Here is a 16,033-nt window from a genome sequence, read left to right as displayed (position 1 = left end):
GTAATATTATAATATCTTCCTATTAGTAATTAAAGAAATCAACAGTTCATAATTTTTTGTTACAAGTGGCAAACAAATCAATATTATATTTAATTACTAGTATATGTAAAGTTGCCTTAAGATTCTTTCTTTATTGCAATGTGTGTGTTGTAGACCATTATCTTGAAAATTGGAAAGTGTTCTTTCACAGAATGTAAAAAAAAAAGGGCACTAAGTGGTAGGTGTCACTTAGTGTCAAGGTTCTTTTGTTCAGCAGAGAACTTTTGAGAGATTTTGCAAATGGCAGAATTTTTTTGTTGATTTTTTTGGCTACAATCTTATTCCAACGTGTACCCACAATTTTTATAAAGCCAGATTGATCTTGTGAAAACAAATTTCATATGTAACACAGTAACTATGATGACAAAGAATGGAGTTAAGCCTTCTCATGTCATTATATTATATATCTGTCATTATGTTGCTCAAATTTAGGTCAATAAAAAATTAAGGGTTATTATTCATGTGGCTTCACCATCTTGTTACTACAAGGTGTGAATCTAGATTACTTGTTGGCATCAAAATGATGTGCTGTAAGCAAGCCCCAAGCAGGTGAGCTACATACTGCTTCATAACAATGAATATACAATAAGCAGTGAAAAAATGTATACCACCATGAACAGATACAATGTACATGAAAACATTAATATTTCATAACCTCTATCCTACACTTCCAAATGAATAATTTTACAAGAGAGTTACACACTTAATGCCTTATTATCAATTTCTTATCAAATCTGAGATATTTTTCAATTTGTTAAACGGCAGTAATCAGCTCACAAGAGTGCTAGTAGATACATAACCCTTTAAAACCCTGCTAATGATAAAGAACTTGTAACAGAAAATATTGAAATAACTAATATCAAATTTTAGAGTCAACTCCAGAAGCAATAACATACTACAAACTCTTCAGAAGTCAACATTCTTGACTTTTCCGTACACACTGTTTTACTTTTTTCTTAAAAACTCCATTGTAATCTTCCCTCCAATCTTTCTGCAAAATAAAACAGGAACAGAGTTAAAACTTCCAAGTGGATATCTGCAAAAAAAATAACTACACTGTATCCTTCTAAAAGTTTCAAACCTAGCTTTGCTTGCTTATTATGGAAAACTTCAAGGTTTGCTGCCTTATATATGAAATCAGGGGCCTGGCATGTCCTCAACAATACACTACAGTCACCATCTTACTTCATACAGTCTGAGTGTATGGTACTGGCCAAAAGCTGTTAACCTTTAACTCCCAGATCAAATTTGTAATTCTCCTAACTGTCAACAATACAATTCTTATAATATTGGTTCAAAGAATTATCCCCAAATTGATATTTTTCTTTATTCTCATCACTTCTCTAGTTGATATTGTAATAATATCATAGGGAGAAATTCTCTCTTGGTCACTCATGGGAGTTAAAGGGTTAATGGTCTAACACAATCTTAAAGAAGGTATGAGAAGGATGAATACAAACAAGACAAAACAAGACACAGTCTTACTCACATAAATCAATAAAATTAAATTATTATAATTAGTTTATCTCATAGTATTGTTGATGGATTTAACCACAATTTTACTAGTATCAAGATAGTTATGTTACTTTGCAACTCTGTAGCCAAGCTAACGTTATAAGCTGGCAATCATTTATCCAACCAGCCATGTTTGATTTGGAGTGAGAGTGGACAGTAGGGGTAGGGGGCAGGGGACGGGTGAAAAGACACCTGCCCAAAGATGCTTTTAAAAACCAAAACTCCCCCTGATTAGTTGTGCATCACGGCATTTCTTATGTACATAGAAAACCTAACAATGGATAACTCGCTAAAATGGGTTCCCTTCAATGTAGTAAGCAGTCAGATGACTAGCGATGCACTGTGGAAGTAAGATGAGGCATTTTATTGAGAATTTGTCTATGTTTTCATTCTTAAGAGCAGTCGTAAATATTCCCATACAAACTCTTATAATTTCACCATGACCATTATTTTGCAACATGATCATCTCACAGCTAGAGCTTAGGCAGCCTGTGGCTGAGGCAAACTAGGACAACTACAATTGAAGGTTTCCCTGTCATAATTTCTTTCATACAAAACCAACATGTGAAGTATCAGGCTTGTCCCAAAGCCAGTGTAGAAATTGCTTCTTTTTGTTCCGATTTTAATGCAGGAGACATATTTTAATATTCCAAAAGACACTTTAGAGCTTCCTCAAGAGTGCAATTAATTGAAAATAACAAATTCACCATTTACAGAGTTTGCCATCTTTCACATTTTCCTGTAGGAGCACAATGTCCAAATGACACATTTGGCTTGTGATTGACAGCTGGAGCTTAAAGCACCAATCAGGAACTCTGGTCGTGGGCCAACAGAGTTTTGCAAAATAACAATAACCTCAGGAAGGTGTAATCTTCACTCCCCCAACCCCACCACTCTCCTTATTTTTGACCATCAGCTGCCTCCTTAGTACAAATTTCTTTCCCTACCCTGCCTTCTGCTGCCATTAAAATCAAAGATGGGAACCATAATTTCGCACTTGCTGGCCAAAATTACGCCTGCTCTACAGGCTAGCAACTCTGATAACTATAATTGCCTATTAATTATCCTGTTTCACAAAAAAACATATCTAAACAAAAGTTGCAGAAAAACTGCAATTCATTGAACAGATGAAGGAGTTATACTTACTGCAGCATCCACATTAGCTGGGGATTCATCATTGGGTTCTGATATCATGGAGATAACACTTATCAAGATTGTTTCAACAGTATGGATTGGAAGCCAGCGCTCTGATGCCTTCTCATAGCCATATTTGTCTTCACCAGGTTCATGAAGAATAGAAATGCAAACTTCACCATCCTTGTGAACTACAAAGAGACAAAAACTACAAGTCATTGCGTTTCAATTCGCATTCTATTATTCACTCATAGCTAACCAATAAGATTGTTCCTTATTGAAGTTAGTAACTAATTTTGTTAGCTACTCTCTACTGATTAAACATAGGGAATTATTAGGAAGTATAAAACTTAAAGTTAAGGAGAAATAATGTAAGAAAACTTGTGATCAACGTAGGAATCTATCTCCTGATGTTCTTGAATTATCATGACATTAAAAAATACTACATTAAAGGGAAAACTTACAAGGTGAAAAACATTGTTTCATTGCTTAATCAACTGAGTTAATTCTTCCAAAGGTGAGGCACTCCGTCGATAGAATTTACATCAAAACGCTTCATCTGTCACTTACTTACCTTTTAAAAATTATTTTCAATATGACGATGACAAGAATGGCTTTAACAAACACTATTACGACACAAAACAAAGAGCAAAACAACGTGTCCTGGGAAGTCATACATGTTCTTCAATTCGTACCTACATAAGTACCTACCATTTGGGTGCCAGAATTCTGATATAAATCTCATTTTTGGTGGTTTTTGCGGATATTCCCTAGGAAAATACAAGTGTGCCTTGAACAGACCTCCCTCACTATAACAAATAGTAAACAAAACGACAAATTTTAGTGTTACGCATCATATTAGGGGGATGATGAATACGTATAAGTGCGTGTTGGCTAACAAAGTGTATGTATCGCAAATCACGAGTGCAAAATTATAAAAATAAGACTTACTAGAAAGTATCAGGGGGTCCTACCACCATTATTTCCCATTTGAACAAATTATCATCATCTATAAGGCCAGCAGAAAAGCCCTCCGGAGGGTTCTTGTCGAGCTCTTCAGAAAGAAAACGACGCCATGAGTATGCATTGGATTGTTAGAAACATCGAACTGAAATGCCGGGGTTTTGGGAGCAAGGACTAAAATAGATCGTATACCTGAAAGCTGTCTTTTGAGGAGAAGGGCACCTTGTTCAACTGAGTTCATCTAGATGGCCACAACGAGAATTAAACGGTAGGGCAATTGGATCTCTCAAAATTTTTCGAACTTCTCACGCACACTCGGTGAAAATTTTCGCTCATTTTACCTCGTTTTCACGCTTTTCGCAACCGGAAGTAGCTCGCTTTTCCTGTGCTCCTGAAAAATGATAAATATTTCCATGCAGTCAGCGAATTGATCAAAAAGGGTTCAGCAAACAGACAAAAAAAAAGAATGAAACAATGTTAGAAACTAAGAGAATAAGAGGTTTTTACTAAGAAACAAAAACTTTTAAAAGCTGGAAATAAGCAACCTCAGGCAACGTTGTGTGTTAATCATATATGACGTACTCACACGCTCACCTTTGCACTGCTTGCCAGAAACCCCAAGGGCACGTAAAGGGAGAGATTTTCTGCCAGTTTTATGCTTTAATACCAAACCTTATGTGTAATCTCGAGGTCATACGCTCCAATTTCACTGAAAGGCGGTTCTTCTCGATGAAATTTGATAAATACGCAGATGAGCAAACAGTCTCCAAACTTACAAAAACTCAAAATTCTTCATCACCAGAAACTTAATTGTGGTTTATCGGAAATAGCTCTTGTAGCAAATGGGTCCGTTGTAACAGATAGTCCAGACGAAGAGATACCTAAAAAAGACACAAAACCTACAAGCTCTGCAACACTGATACAAAAAGCCGAAGAATTTTGCCGAAAAACCCGTGTAGTTGCCAACAAGTGCAAGGTTTTTGTTGGTAACGTTAGCTACAGAGTGAAGTCCAGAGAACTGAAGGAATTTTTCACCTCTTTTGGAAAAGTTATATATGCCCAAATCATCACGGATCGTATGAAAAAACGTTCTCGGGGGTGAGTAATTTCATCCCAACAAATGTTGATGTAAAAAAAATATATATATACACATATATGCAATCAAGCACGAGAATGTGTAGGTGTCCTTCAAATTTCCTATTTACCCTTCTGACCTCTGAGGATTTGCACAGAAGAATGGATTTGTTTGTTTTTTATTTGTTTGTTTTACTATTATTTTATTATCATACATTGATTTGTTGGCTGATAAGACAATTTGATGTTCATTAAAATGTAATTCTGTGTTTAATTAATCTTGTTAACCCTTCAAATTACAAGAGTGACTAAAGTATGCAGTATGTATTTGTTACAATTTTTATAATGATGTTCTGACATGTACAAATTGTTGGGGCATCATAGTCTGGATATATGTGGACCAACATAAAATTCTTATGGTCAGCCAATAAAAAAATGCTTCTTTTTATCATTGCGAAAATTGCTGTTCACCACCAAGAATCATTGCTTTACTTCATTTTCATCTGCAGGTTGAATGAAATTTAGTTATTTAGTAACAGTCGTGATCAGATTCCTCAACCAGTGAGAAGAACCCTCTAAAATTTGCCTTGCCCCTAATAAAGCTTCTCTTCTGCAATTGCTAAAATTGTAACTATTTCTTGAAGGATCATTGCTTTACATGTCATGAGTAATTTAGGTTTAAAATGGAAGAACTATTATTTCAAGGACTAAATTTTAAACTGTAAATAAATATTTCCTAAGGGTTTTTTCTTTTTGATGTTAATTGGTTTACGCGTGTATTTTCTAATTGTTTATTTGTTTGTTTGTTTGTTTGTTTAGGTTTGGATTTGTGACCTTTAGTAATGAATGGGAAGCACAGAAAGCCAAAGATTCTTCAGATGATGAGAGAACTTTAGAAGGAAGGTATTATGATTATGATTTGGATGTAACATGAGATCTGGCTTAAGGATGAGCTCTTTTTTTCTCAGTTTTATGGACCAAGAAAAAGTCAACATCTATCAATAACACAGATAAAAGAATGAAGCTCATTTCAAAGCAATTAGTACAATCAAAATTGGCTGATTAAGGAGTTATTATGGCCAGAAGAGTGCTTGTGAATTTATTTTAGTTGTATAGGTAAACAATTTGCTCAAATGCTCCGATTGAAAAGTCTTCACAGTGTATATAGTCATAAATCAGAAATCATTCTGTCTCCTATCTTTTTGAATGATGGTCTGCATGTTTTTTTTGTTTTTTTTTTGTATGGCTTCAGAGTCATGAAAGTTTGCACTCCAGAAAGAAGGAAGAAAGGTAGGTGTACAATTATTTGTTTTAGGGACTGTTTTGTGCTGATAGGTTTAATAATAATATAGTAATAATATAATTAATATTATTAATGGATGATGTTGTGTATTATTGAATATAATAAATCATATTCATTTGATAAGCACCCATCTTAAGTAAGTACCCACCCTCCCCACTTCTTCCCCTCTCCCCTCTCCCCCTCCCAAAAAAAAAACAATAAAACTGAAATGGACAAAAGAAGTATTGATTAGTATTTCTTTACTGGCAACAATCTCTAAGTTCCCTGTCTATGTTACATCTTTATATTTTATTATTTTGTTATTGCTTTGTTGCAAAATAGAGTTACTCCCTTGAAAGTGGGGAAAATTCAGCAAGCAGTCACCCTCAAATTCAACAATTATGGGTGTGTTATGAAATAAATATGGTACTTAAGGTCACACTTGAATTATTTTAATAGAAAGTGCCTATAAAAGTATTCAGTGGTTGCATTTGTTCAAAGTATAGGGCTTTTAATTTACCCTTTAACTCCCAAAAGTGACCAAGACATAATTTCTCCTTACAATATCAACACAATATCAGTCAGGTAAGTGATGAGAATTAAAAAAAGAGAAAAAATATAAATTAAGGGACTATGTGTTGATTTAATACAAAATTCTTCAAATTAACATTACAAATATTATATAACAGACAGTTAGGAGAATTTGTAATGAGATCATGGGAGGGATAGGGTTAATAGACTAGACTGATCCTTTCTAGAAAGAAGTTATAACTATACTTTCCTACTTACTATATATATATAATCTAGTTGAGAATGTGAAACGGATTATGCTGAAATGCCTCACAATAAGAATCTTATGTTTTTTTTAATTTTTCTTTTCCATTTTCTCATGACAGGCTCTAAAAATTTCATTCAGGAAAGCACTATTGAGGTGAGGATGTATATTCATTTTAATGGCCAGTTAGCATCTTCAATAAGAGATAAATTCTTCATGTGAGATTGATGCACAAAAACTGCAGTTGTTGCTTACCTTGGTTTCTGCTGCATGAGGTACCAGCAACAGGCTGATTAATTACATTTGTCGAAACATAACAGTCCTATATTTAAATATGGCATTTGGAATATAATAATAACTATTGATCCTAGGATTTTACATTTGGAATGCTTATTTTTGGAGAAGAAGGGAAACTCAAAGGCAAAAAAAATGTTATTTTCAATAAATGTTAGCTTCACGTTCAATGATGAAAGGAAATTGAAGGTTGTCTTGAGGAGAATGTGCACCAATTCTGGATTTAGTTTTCCATTTGGATTTCTCTCTTTTTGTGTATTGTGGTTTTAAACCATTGACAGATCAGGTTCTATGCATAAGTAGTAATTGACACTTGATTTGTGATTGTGTTGCCAGGAGGCACTTGAATCTTATCGTGAGAATGGAAATGACAAGAAGGAAGCTGGTGAAGAGGCAATGGAATCTTGTGATTGCACTATCAGTGGATCCAATGAACTCAGGTCTTTGTATGTAGCTAATCATGACCTAATTTTTGATAATAACTATTAAGTTTTCACTCCCAAGATCTCATTAGTTTAGTCACTCTCCTTACTGACTGGTTTATTACTTTCATAATGCTAGTTTGGAGAATTTGGTATTAGATCAACTTATAATCCTCTTAGTGGTATTTTTCCTCATTCTCATCACTTGTCTCCTTGATTTTGTATTGATGTTGTAACAAAAAATTCTGTCTTGGTCACTCTTGGGAGGTAAAGGTTTATGATTTTCAGGTAACAACTCCTGTTCAGTATAGAATCAGTTCTTTAATAATAGCAGTAATATTGTGTGATATGATTAAAGAATCTGTAAAATAAAAGTTAAATGAATCCTCCAAAACCAGCATCCTCAGTTGAAAATTCTCTAAATAAATATTTAAAAAATGGAAATAACAGAATGATACAAAATACAGTTAACATTGAACTGCAATGAGGTTTACATGGTTAACTACATCAGTTTAAAGAAGTAATTTTTTTCATCCACAGGCCAGAAATTTTTAAACTGAATGAGTACACCATGCTCCACATCTTCTTGTATTTAAGTCCTAAGGATAGGATCAGGATTGAAAGAGGTACCTTCAGTACATCAAATTATTTCCTTGCCAATAATCAGGCTGGACGACATATATATGTTCAGTTTTGCTTTCCAATCCAAATAACGTGAGATTCATAGTACTTGTAGCAGTTGAATTTTTCATAGCTCTTCACCCAGCCAGTAGGAACAAAGGTTGTTCTCTTGATCATGGCCATGGGCTTCTTCCCTCTTCTCATGACATGTTATCATTGAATACTTTATTTCTCTCTGGTCATGCCTTGTAGGTTTTGTAGAAGGGTATAGAATGTTGTATCACTCCCTGACTTAGTCTCATTTTTAATATGCTGAAATAACATAGGACACCCTGTCATTAGCTAAATATGTCAGTATTCCTGAGAATGCTATGATGTTACAAGGAAAAGGATAGCCATGGGGAATTGGATTGGAAATGTCTAAGACCTAGTGGACTTGGTGGACCAAAAAAAGTTGCCATGCAATAAAATGAAACTCTTTAGGCTATGATCAAGATTGCTAATTGATTCTGAGGTAGTTTCTATATTCATTAATATTGTCTTATTTCAGTATGCAGAAGATGGAGACTACTGGCCATTAAGTCATGGCATCGCATAACCCATCTTGACTTCCAAGGAGTGTTCACATCATTTAAAGGCATGGGAGGTACAACTATTAAGCTCTGTCTCTCATTTCCTTGTTGTTTTTGGTGTACTTTTTATAATTTTAAAGCTTCCAACTCTTCAGTCCTTTGCTTATTGATTACTGCTGTGCTCTGCTTTTCAGGCCTTACTGATGAAGTTCTGTGGTCCATTTTAAGACGAGGATGCCAGAATCTGACTTCTCTTGACTTGTCCCAATCACCTCACTTCTTGACAGAATTTGCAGTCCTTTGTATTGGTAGGTCCCTTGATATTTTTCTCCCACAGAATTCCTTTTTACTCAAGGATGGCAATAGTAACTGTGGCATGCAGTTTATTGTATGTGCTAAGCCTTGCTACAATAACCTCACCAAGGTTTTATCCCAGACCTTTTGATGTAGGATTCAGCATCCTTACCACAGGCCATCACATCTCCTTCTTAGTTTGCAACACCAATTACAGAACAAAACCAAACACAAAGCCAGATTGCTTTTTAAACTCAGTTGTAAGTAATCTTCAAATGTTGCTGTGGGAATTATTTCAAAAGGTAGCCAAAAAGTGACATAACTATTGCTTTAGTCAGTGAGGATGCTAGTGGATTAAGATGTTTCTTTATTAATCCAGTAATTTATCTATTTATTTGTTTATTTTATTAAACAGGTAAACAATGCAAGTTGTTGACAGAACTTGATTTAAGTGGAGTTAAAGTTAGTACATCATCACTAAAGAACTTGTCCCAAAGCTGTAAACAATTAGAGGTACATGTTTACTCATTCTCCATAATTTATTCTTTTATATATTTGAATTTTTAATTTTCTGGATATATCCTTTTGGTGGATAACTGTCTTGTTGAGTAACAATGATTATTACTTTTTCATATATTTTGCCTATCCTGCTTTCATGTTACTACAATTCATTCAGTTCTTCAATCAGTCAATCAATCAATTGAACAATCAGCTTTTCTTTTAAATTTACAAACCCAACACCCAGACAGTTTTAATGGACTGAATATTAAATTACATGACTGAGTTTCTTTCACTGAAGGATAATTTTTACCTCAACAGAAAATTACTCTTCATAGATGTCACAGAGTTGGCGAAAAAGCGTAAGTTTCCTAAAATGTGTTATGTACATTATATGGCAAGAACACTCTCCCTTGGATCAGCAAAGGAGTTTGACTGAATGAAATTAGGGAACACAAATTTGTAGTCTTGGCTTTATCAACATTAATTTTGTTTGCCTTTTTATTTTCAAGATGAATGTTTTGTCCTGATTTTTAGCTTGCATATATAACAGGTCCTTGTATTTAGGGGTATGTTTTTTCTAAGCATATGTAGTGCTATGGTTCCAATACATTTTTGGTTTATTTTTTTTGAACCAGTTTAAATTTTTTCAAACATCTTTGTCAGGAAGCTATTCATGGGGTTACTTTGTTCTATTTTCCTGTGTGCTGGATGTGGGATGTAGTGGTCCAGTGGTGAGCAATTTGAACCCCAGAAAAAGAGGCACTGGTTCAAGTTTTGGCCACATCATGTTTTCAGACAAGATGCTTGCACTCAATACGCAGGCTTCAAAATGTAGCATTGTTGCGTAAGGATGCCATGAGTTGTACAGTGAACGTGCTTAGCACATTCTGCTCATTTTTCAGACTCTGGTGGCTCTTCAAGAATTGTCAAAAACTACGTCATGTCAATTTGGAGGGAAACAAAAGTGTGAGGGGACAGGTAATGTGTTTACTTAGTAATTAGTTGCAGTAAAAGAGGGCAAGGTAATCCTTGGAGTATCAAAATAACTTAAGATTATTCTTTTTTCCTACAGTGTTTCTTTATGCTACCACCAGCTTGTGAAAACTTGTATCTGAAAGATTGCACTCAGGTAAAGTTTTGAGGGAATGCTTTTTTAGAATTCATGAAGCCTTTGCATAATGTCAGACAACACGATAAGTTTATTTCTCAAATTTTCGAGTTTCTTTGTTGCTAATTCACTGTTACTTTATGTAGATCAAGGTACTCTTATTTGTTTGATTAGGTATGATTTGTATGGGAATATGGCTATGCCAGAACATACATTCTATATAGGACTGAAGGTGTGTGTTTTGTTTTGTAGTTGACAGACAAAGGAATGATTTACATTGGAGACAAATGTAAAAACTTGAGAATCATCAATGTATCAGGCTGTATCACTTTGACTGATGAGGGCGTCCTTCAGTTGACACAGGTTATTTCTCCTTTACTTGATTATAGTTAAAAGAGAAATTTTTTTTCCAATACACTGTGTGTCTTTGCTTTGACATATCAGGTCTATAATAGCCTGCCAGCAAGCTCTAACTTTGGCACTGTAGTGTACATGACAATCCAAGTCCTATGAAGAGACAAGCCGGCTAACCAGTGGCATTTGGCTTTCTCTCATACAGCCACTCATTTAGCAGTACCAACTAGAGCTTATTTACTGGCTAGCTCCACAAAGAGCTAGATATTACTTGTTGCCAATGAGTTCTTTTGTGTTGCTTTATTTGACTAAGTACTGCGTCATGTGATTTTTGTTTCAGCACTGTTGTATGATAGAGTCATTAGTTTTTTCACAAGCAGGAAACAATGGTAAGTGAGAAAGAGTTTTTTCTGTCTGTGCTGTTCTTTGTTATTTGTGTTGTGGTTATACAGAGAGGTGACATCTTGATTACACATTATCAGCAAGGTGGACCTTGGATGGAGGTTCTGCTGCAATATGATTGAAGGTTAAATGAGTAAATTGTCTAGAAGTCAAGTTTTTTGTAGCAGTTGTAGTTTTTTTGTTGTTTTGTTTTGTTTTGTTTTTGTTTTTGTTTTTGTTTTTGTTTTTGTTTTTTTTTAACAGTGACTGTCAATTATCTATTTCTGTCAAAAGGAGTCTGACTTCTCATGGCCATGTTACTTAAAAAAGTTTGAACCCAAGTTGATTTCTGCAACCACTTCAAAAGGGTTGAACTAATGCGCTTGAATTATATATTTGTTTTAAACAGTGACTAGTCAAGGACTACAGAATATTGCTAATTTGTCATTGCTGGTAAGTTTGGAATATGATTACCAGTGACATACAACTACTACCACATCTAATGAAATACACAAGCAAACAATTGTCCCCACTGATGATTTTTTTTAAACTCAACTTAATTTTAAATTTCAATGCTGAAAAAATCTAACACTGATATTGACCATCAGAGCATTTGTTTTACTATTTCAGGTAATCCAATGCAAAAATGTTATTATTACTGCACACATTTTGCTGCACTATGTACAAGCTATCGCCAATAGCTCATGCCAAGTTTTATTCAGATGTATACCCTAAAACCATCATTTTGTCTAATTCTTTTAGAAAGAGTTGGATCTATCAAAGAATGCTGTGGTCAACGATGAGTTGCTGTTTAGCATTGGAAGAAGTTGCATTCATTTGAAGTAAGTGTATTTGTTTTCTTCAGTGTTAAAAGTATGCATAAATGTATGGTAACTGTTAGTATGTGTAATTACCCAGTAGCAATGAGCTGTGGTACTCTGATGGGGTGTTAATACCTTATTTCGGCACAAACAAAGTGCGTTTCTATCGAATATCGCCGGAACAAGCATACTCATCACAACAGCCAATCACAACAAAGGTGATATTACAAGGAGCCAATGAGAGCTCGAAGTAAAAACAAGTGAACCTTCTGGAAAACGCGTGTGACCAAATGGGACTAAGTTTTGCATGTGATTGGTCGAATGGATGGCACGAGTTAACTAGCCAATTAAAGAGCTTGTTAAAGCAAAACCAACGTAATCCCATATTAAAATCAGCACTTGTTAAAATCTAGTTTCTTCAGTTCTCCTCTAGTTACCCGTATCAAATAGTTAAAAATATTTAAAAGTCGGTTACCTAGCAGCCGTTATGATTCTTTTTATAGGTTTCTCAACTTGGACTCCTGTGAAGGAGAAATAACGGATGCAGGATTACAGTGCTTGATCTCTTGTTATCAGTTATTTTCTCTTGTCATCAGCTACTTAACAAGGGTAAGGTCCCTGTAACACAAGCTGTCTAATTTGGAAGAGAAAAAGTTTACCATTGATGGGTATTATAAGCCTTTGCCTCAACTTTAGAGGAAGAACCAGTTTTCCTTGTTGTGTTGAGTAATATGTGATTCAGGTTGATTCCGACTTTTGTTTCAGTCAAAGTTATGTTATGTGACAATTCAAACCTGCGCTAAGTTTTTATGAAGTTTCGCTTTATGGTACTGTGTATCCTCGCACACTAAGTATTTGTACAATTTCCTTCTTGCCTGAAACTGTTAAACAAACTTCAGCAGTACAACTTTAAATTTTAACTGATTCGTTAATTTTCCTTACCAGATTACAGACGAGAGTGTAATACACTTGTCCTCTAACGGAACCTTGGAGAGGCTGGTGGCCAGGGCGTGCCCAGGACTCACGGACAAATGTAAAGAATGAAGGCCTTGAGAACGAGTTTTCCCAAAAGAAAAAGTTTAGGCTATATTTAGAAAACCAGAAAAAACGATTCCACAAGGCTTGAAAACGAAAGTCTGACTAACTGATGGCGCCTCGAGCACCACCTACAGTGTGGCTACATAAAACTGTTTGGAGTAGGGTTTTGTCTTTTTTGAGGCTTCTGTATATCAAAGATCATCTGAAGCTTTCACTACGAAACGTTTCCAAATTAACCTCCATATATTTTGTCCACTTACCAACATTTAACATGCGTCGTTGTATTCCGTAAGTTTGGTTTCTATTTGATGATCTTATTGATACAGTAACTTGATTGATACGAAGTCTCTTAGGGCCCCAGGTGACCAATTACAAGTATTTAATAACAAAACGCTGTTATTGGCCAGTTGTGAACGCACGTCCATAAGATAATGTAGAACTAACAAGAAGCAAAAACTTTGTAGTTGGGGTAAAGCTATTAGTTTAGTGTAAATGTTTTTCAGTCCATATGACTCGTTTTCCTCTGTTTTTGTTTTTGTTGTTGTTTTACAGCTATCGAGAGTCTGTTACAAAGTTGTGGCCAATTGACTATTCTGGACGTTAGTGGCTGTAGTGGAATCACCAACGCCTCTCTTGAGCTGCTGAGTCTGCATTGCATATCAGAGGACCGACCCGTCATCAACTGCACCGTTGGAGGTAAGGACTTGGAAATGAGATTAGGCAATAGCACTGTGGCGTTTTTTTTCAGTTCATAAGAATTATACGTGGCTGTGAGTAATTATTTTTGTCCTCTGGTGTGTTGGTTTATTTTGGCTCTTGAATTAAAAAGGCAAAGGGAACCTTATTTCTTTGAGCTAGAATCGAACCTGAATATTTCACGTACACTTAAGTGGAACTCTCAAGCTGCAATTATGATGTCTCCCAAGGAAACAGCACAAATGTTATTTTTTCTCTTTCGACCTACTCTCTGCAGTGGCACATTCCGAAGCCGGAAGATAGATACTGAACCTGAAAATTGGCGGGAAACCTTAGCGACCGAGTCCTCATTGGTTTTAATTTTGAATCTGATTGGTCGAAAAGGTGGGGCAAGTTTTCTAGACCAACAACAGATTGCAGTCAAAGAAGACCAATGCAGTTCCAGATTAATTTCAGTTCTCAAAGGAAGTTGGTTCCCTTCGCTTCGATGTCCCTTCACACTGAAGACTCACTAAATTTTGTTAATTAAAACCTTTAGGTACAGCCATAGACGAAGAAGCAATAACTCGATTTCGGGAGACATCTTATCGATGCTTTGTGTTTTGCATCGACTATTCCGTTAATCCAAGGATTGATGCTGTTCCGTCCCATGGTTCAGGTATGACCAGCTTTCAGCGCAAGCTTATTTTCTGCGAGCGGACAATAAGTATTATATCATCAAGAGGTTAGCCGCTATCGTCGGCTTGTAATTTTTTTGGATTAGTGGAAGGTTAGAGAGACCAAGACGATTTTACCAAGGTGAGGACTATAAACTAAAGAGGAAGGGGGGGAGGGGGGGTGAGAGGTGGGAAAGAGACCTGCTTTCTTTGCTCAGCGATTAGTTAATGTCTCTCTGCTTTGTTCCAAGGAGCTTTCTTCCGCGAAGAAGACGATGACGAGTTTGATGAATTTGATGATGAGTTCGATGATGAGGATGAAGAAGAACATGAACATTTTCATAACATTGTTGACGATGAAGAGACTTGGATGGCCGAGGACTCGTTATGGTGGCGACCAGGCGATGCCGAAGATTTCCTGGAGGCCGATTATCCTTCGTTACTGGCGGAACAACTGTACAGATCGTAGCATATGGAAATAAAACTGAAGCATTATTATCGAGTGAAAAGGTCTACGAGGTCTTCACTGTTATCTGCCTATTAAATACCTCTTTGGGAGAGGATGATTTCCCAAAATGTCTGAGCGCGTGCGCTGAAAACTGGGTCGAGTACACGTTGTCGTGGCTCATCTTCCTAGGCGAAGCATACGAAACGACGAACTAGTATCTCTCTAAGGCTCAACTGTCAACCTCGTCACACAACCAAAACGCTGTGCTGTGAGAACTTATCGCGGGTTTGGACGTACCCAGTGTGGACTATTGAGTGATGTTATTGCGTGACTCATTTCAGACGACCAAGGGCCTTAGTCACGCACTGCACAATGAATGATATATATGCAGCGAAAAGGACGTTGGTGACCATTACAAGCGATCAAGCATTTGGCGAACGAGTGATTTTGAGATAGCGTTTCTGTATCTGCATGACGCCCATGAACAGTTGTCTTACAGAAAAGAGATGTTTGCGAAACAATATACTTAAAGGATCGACGTCTAAATATTCGGAATAAAATCATTGAAATTGACCGAAAGGGCAAGGAGAACAAACGCTTTTAGGGCTAGACAAAAAATGAATCGTTCCAAAGTTTTTCATCAGCCATTTGTGTCATTTTTCATTTTTCTGAGGCTTCATCTTTAACCCCTAAACCCCTAATAGTGATTTGTAACTATTTTCACCTATCAGTCACACCACTAAAACAAACATTGAGGTCATGAGAATCAAGGAAATGATCACCAACCAAAGAAGCTCTTGATTGTTAAACAAATTCACTTTGTCAGTACCATAGAAAATGTCTAGAGAGTAGTATGGAGAAAGTGTATACTGATGTTAGGGTGTAAAGGACTAATCGTCCTTGAAGGATGGCTAAGGATGAAGAAAATTGGCAGGGGACGCGGACGACTAACTTGGAAAGTTTAGGCTCAGTTGTTCAAAGTTTTTAAGCGCTGACTTAGCCATTAAAATGGACGTTTTTCCTCGCGCAGTCGTGTGTAGTGTAT

The 16,033-nt window shown here is 36.0% G+C and overlaps 2 protein-coding genes across 3 annotated transcripts; one reads left to right on the top strand and one right to left on the bottom strand.

The window, feature by feature from the left end:
- Window positions 1-111: 111 nt before the first annotated feature.
- Window positions 112-4,004, bottom strand: LOC131790710 (ubiquitin-conjugating enzyme E2 G1-like). Its single transcript, XM_059107966.2, has 5 exons — window positions 3,844-4,004; window positions 3,640-3,742; window positions 3,400-3,497; window positions 2,701-2,879; window positions 112-1,030 (listed from the first exon to the last, which is right to left on the bottom strand). The coding sequence occupies exons 1-5, from the start codon at window positions 3,890-3,892 to the stop codon at window positions 953-955; spliced, it is 507 nt and encodes a 168-aa protein (XP_058963949.2). The 5' UTR covers window positions 3,893-4,004; the 3' UTR covers window positions 112-952.
- Window positions 4,005-4,267: 263 nt separating this feature from the next.
- LOC131790707 (F-box/LRR-repeat protein fbxl-1-like) lies at window positions 4,268-16,013 on the top strand. Of its 2 annotated transcripts, none has more exons than XM_059107958.2 (21): window positions 4,268-4,749; window positions 5,545-5,628; window positions 5,978-6,015; window positions 6,904-6,938; window positions 7,413-7,516; window positions 8,039-8,124; window positions 8,670-8,765; window positions 8,886-8,999; window positions 9,401-9,498; window positions 9,805-9,845; window positions 10,389-10,464; window positions 10,559-10,615; window positions 10,847-10,957; window positions 11,289-11,337; window positions 11,739-11,782; window positions 12,092-12,171; window positions 12,654-12,759; window positions 13,096-13,183; window positions 13,741-13,884; window positions 14,423-14,542; window positions 14,792-16,013. In XM_059107958.2, exons 1-21 carry the CDS (start codon window positions 4,403-4,405, stop codon window positions 15,007-15,009), a joined length of 2,136 nt encoding a protein of 711 aa, XP_058963941.2. In that variant the 5' UTR covers window positions 4,268-4,402; the 3' UTR covers window positions 15,010-16,013. The 2 variants fall into 2 exon arrangements, with proteins under 2 accessions (XP_058963941.2, XP_058963940.2); XM_059107957.2 differs by having other exon boundaries at window positions 7,413-7,522.
- The last annotated feature ends 20 nt before the right edge of the window (window positions 16,014-16,033 follow it).

This window comes from Pocillopora verrucosa, chromosome 2 (assembly GCF_036669915.1).
Source record: "Pocillopora verrucosa isolate sample1 chromosome 2, ASM3666991v2, whole genome shotgun sequence".
NCBI classification, from domain to species: Eukaryota; Metazoa; Cnidaria; class Anthozoa; order Scleractinia; family Pocilloporidae; genus Pocillopora; species Pocillopora verrucosa.
Note: the sequence above shows the minus strand (reverse complement) of the source record. Positions and strands in the feature narration are given on the sequence as shown.

Coding starts and splice junctions, on each gene's coding strand:
- LOC131790710 (XM_059107966.2), bottom strand. CDS start 3,892: ATGAACTCAGTTGAACAAGGTGCCCTTCTCCTCAAAAGACAGCTTTCA. Junction 2,880..3,399: donor AGAATTCTGGCACCCAAATG/GTAGGTACTTAT, acceptor GTCTCTTTGTAG/TTCACAAGGATGGTGAAGTT. Junction 1,031..2,700: donor CAGCTAATGTGGATGCTGCA/GTAAGTATAACT, acceptor TTTATTTTGCAG/AAAGATTGGAGGGAAGATTA.
- LOC131790707 (XM_059107957.2), top strand. CDS start 4,403: ATGAGCAAACAGTCTCCAAACTTACAAAAACTCAAAATTCTTCATCAC. Junction 8,125..8,669: donor TAGGATCAGGATTGAAAGAG/GTACCTTCAGTA, acceptor GTCTTATTTCAG/TATGCAGAAGATGGAGACTA. Junction 8,766..8,885: donor ATCATTTAAAGGCATGGGAG/GTACAACTATTA, acceptor TCTGCTTTTCAG/GCCTTACTGATGAAGTTCTG.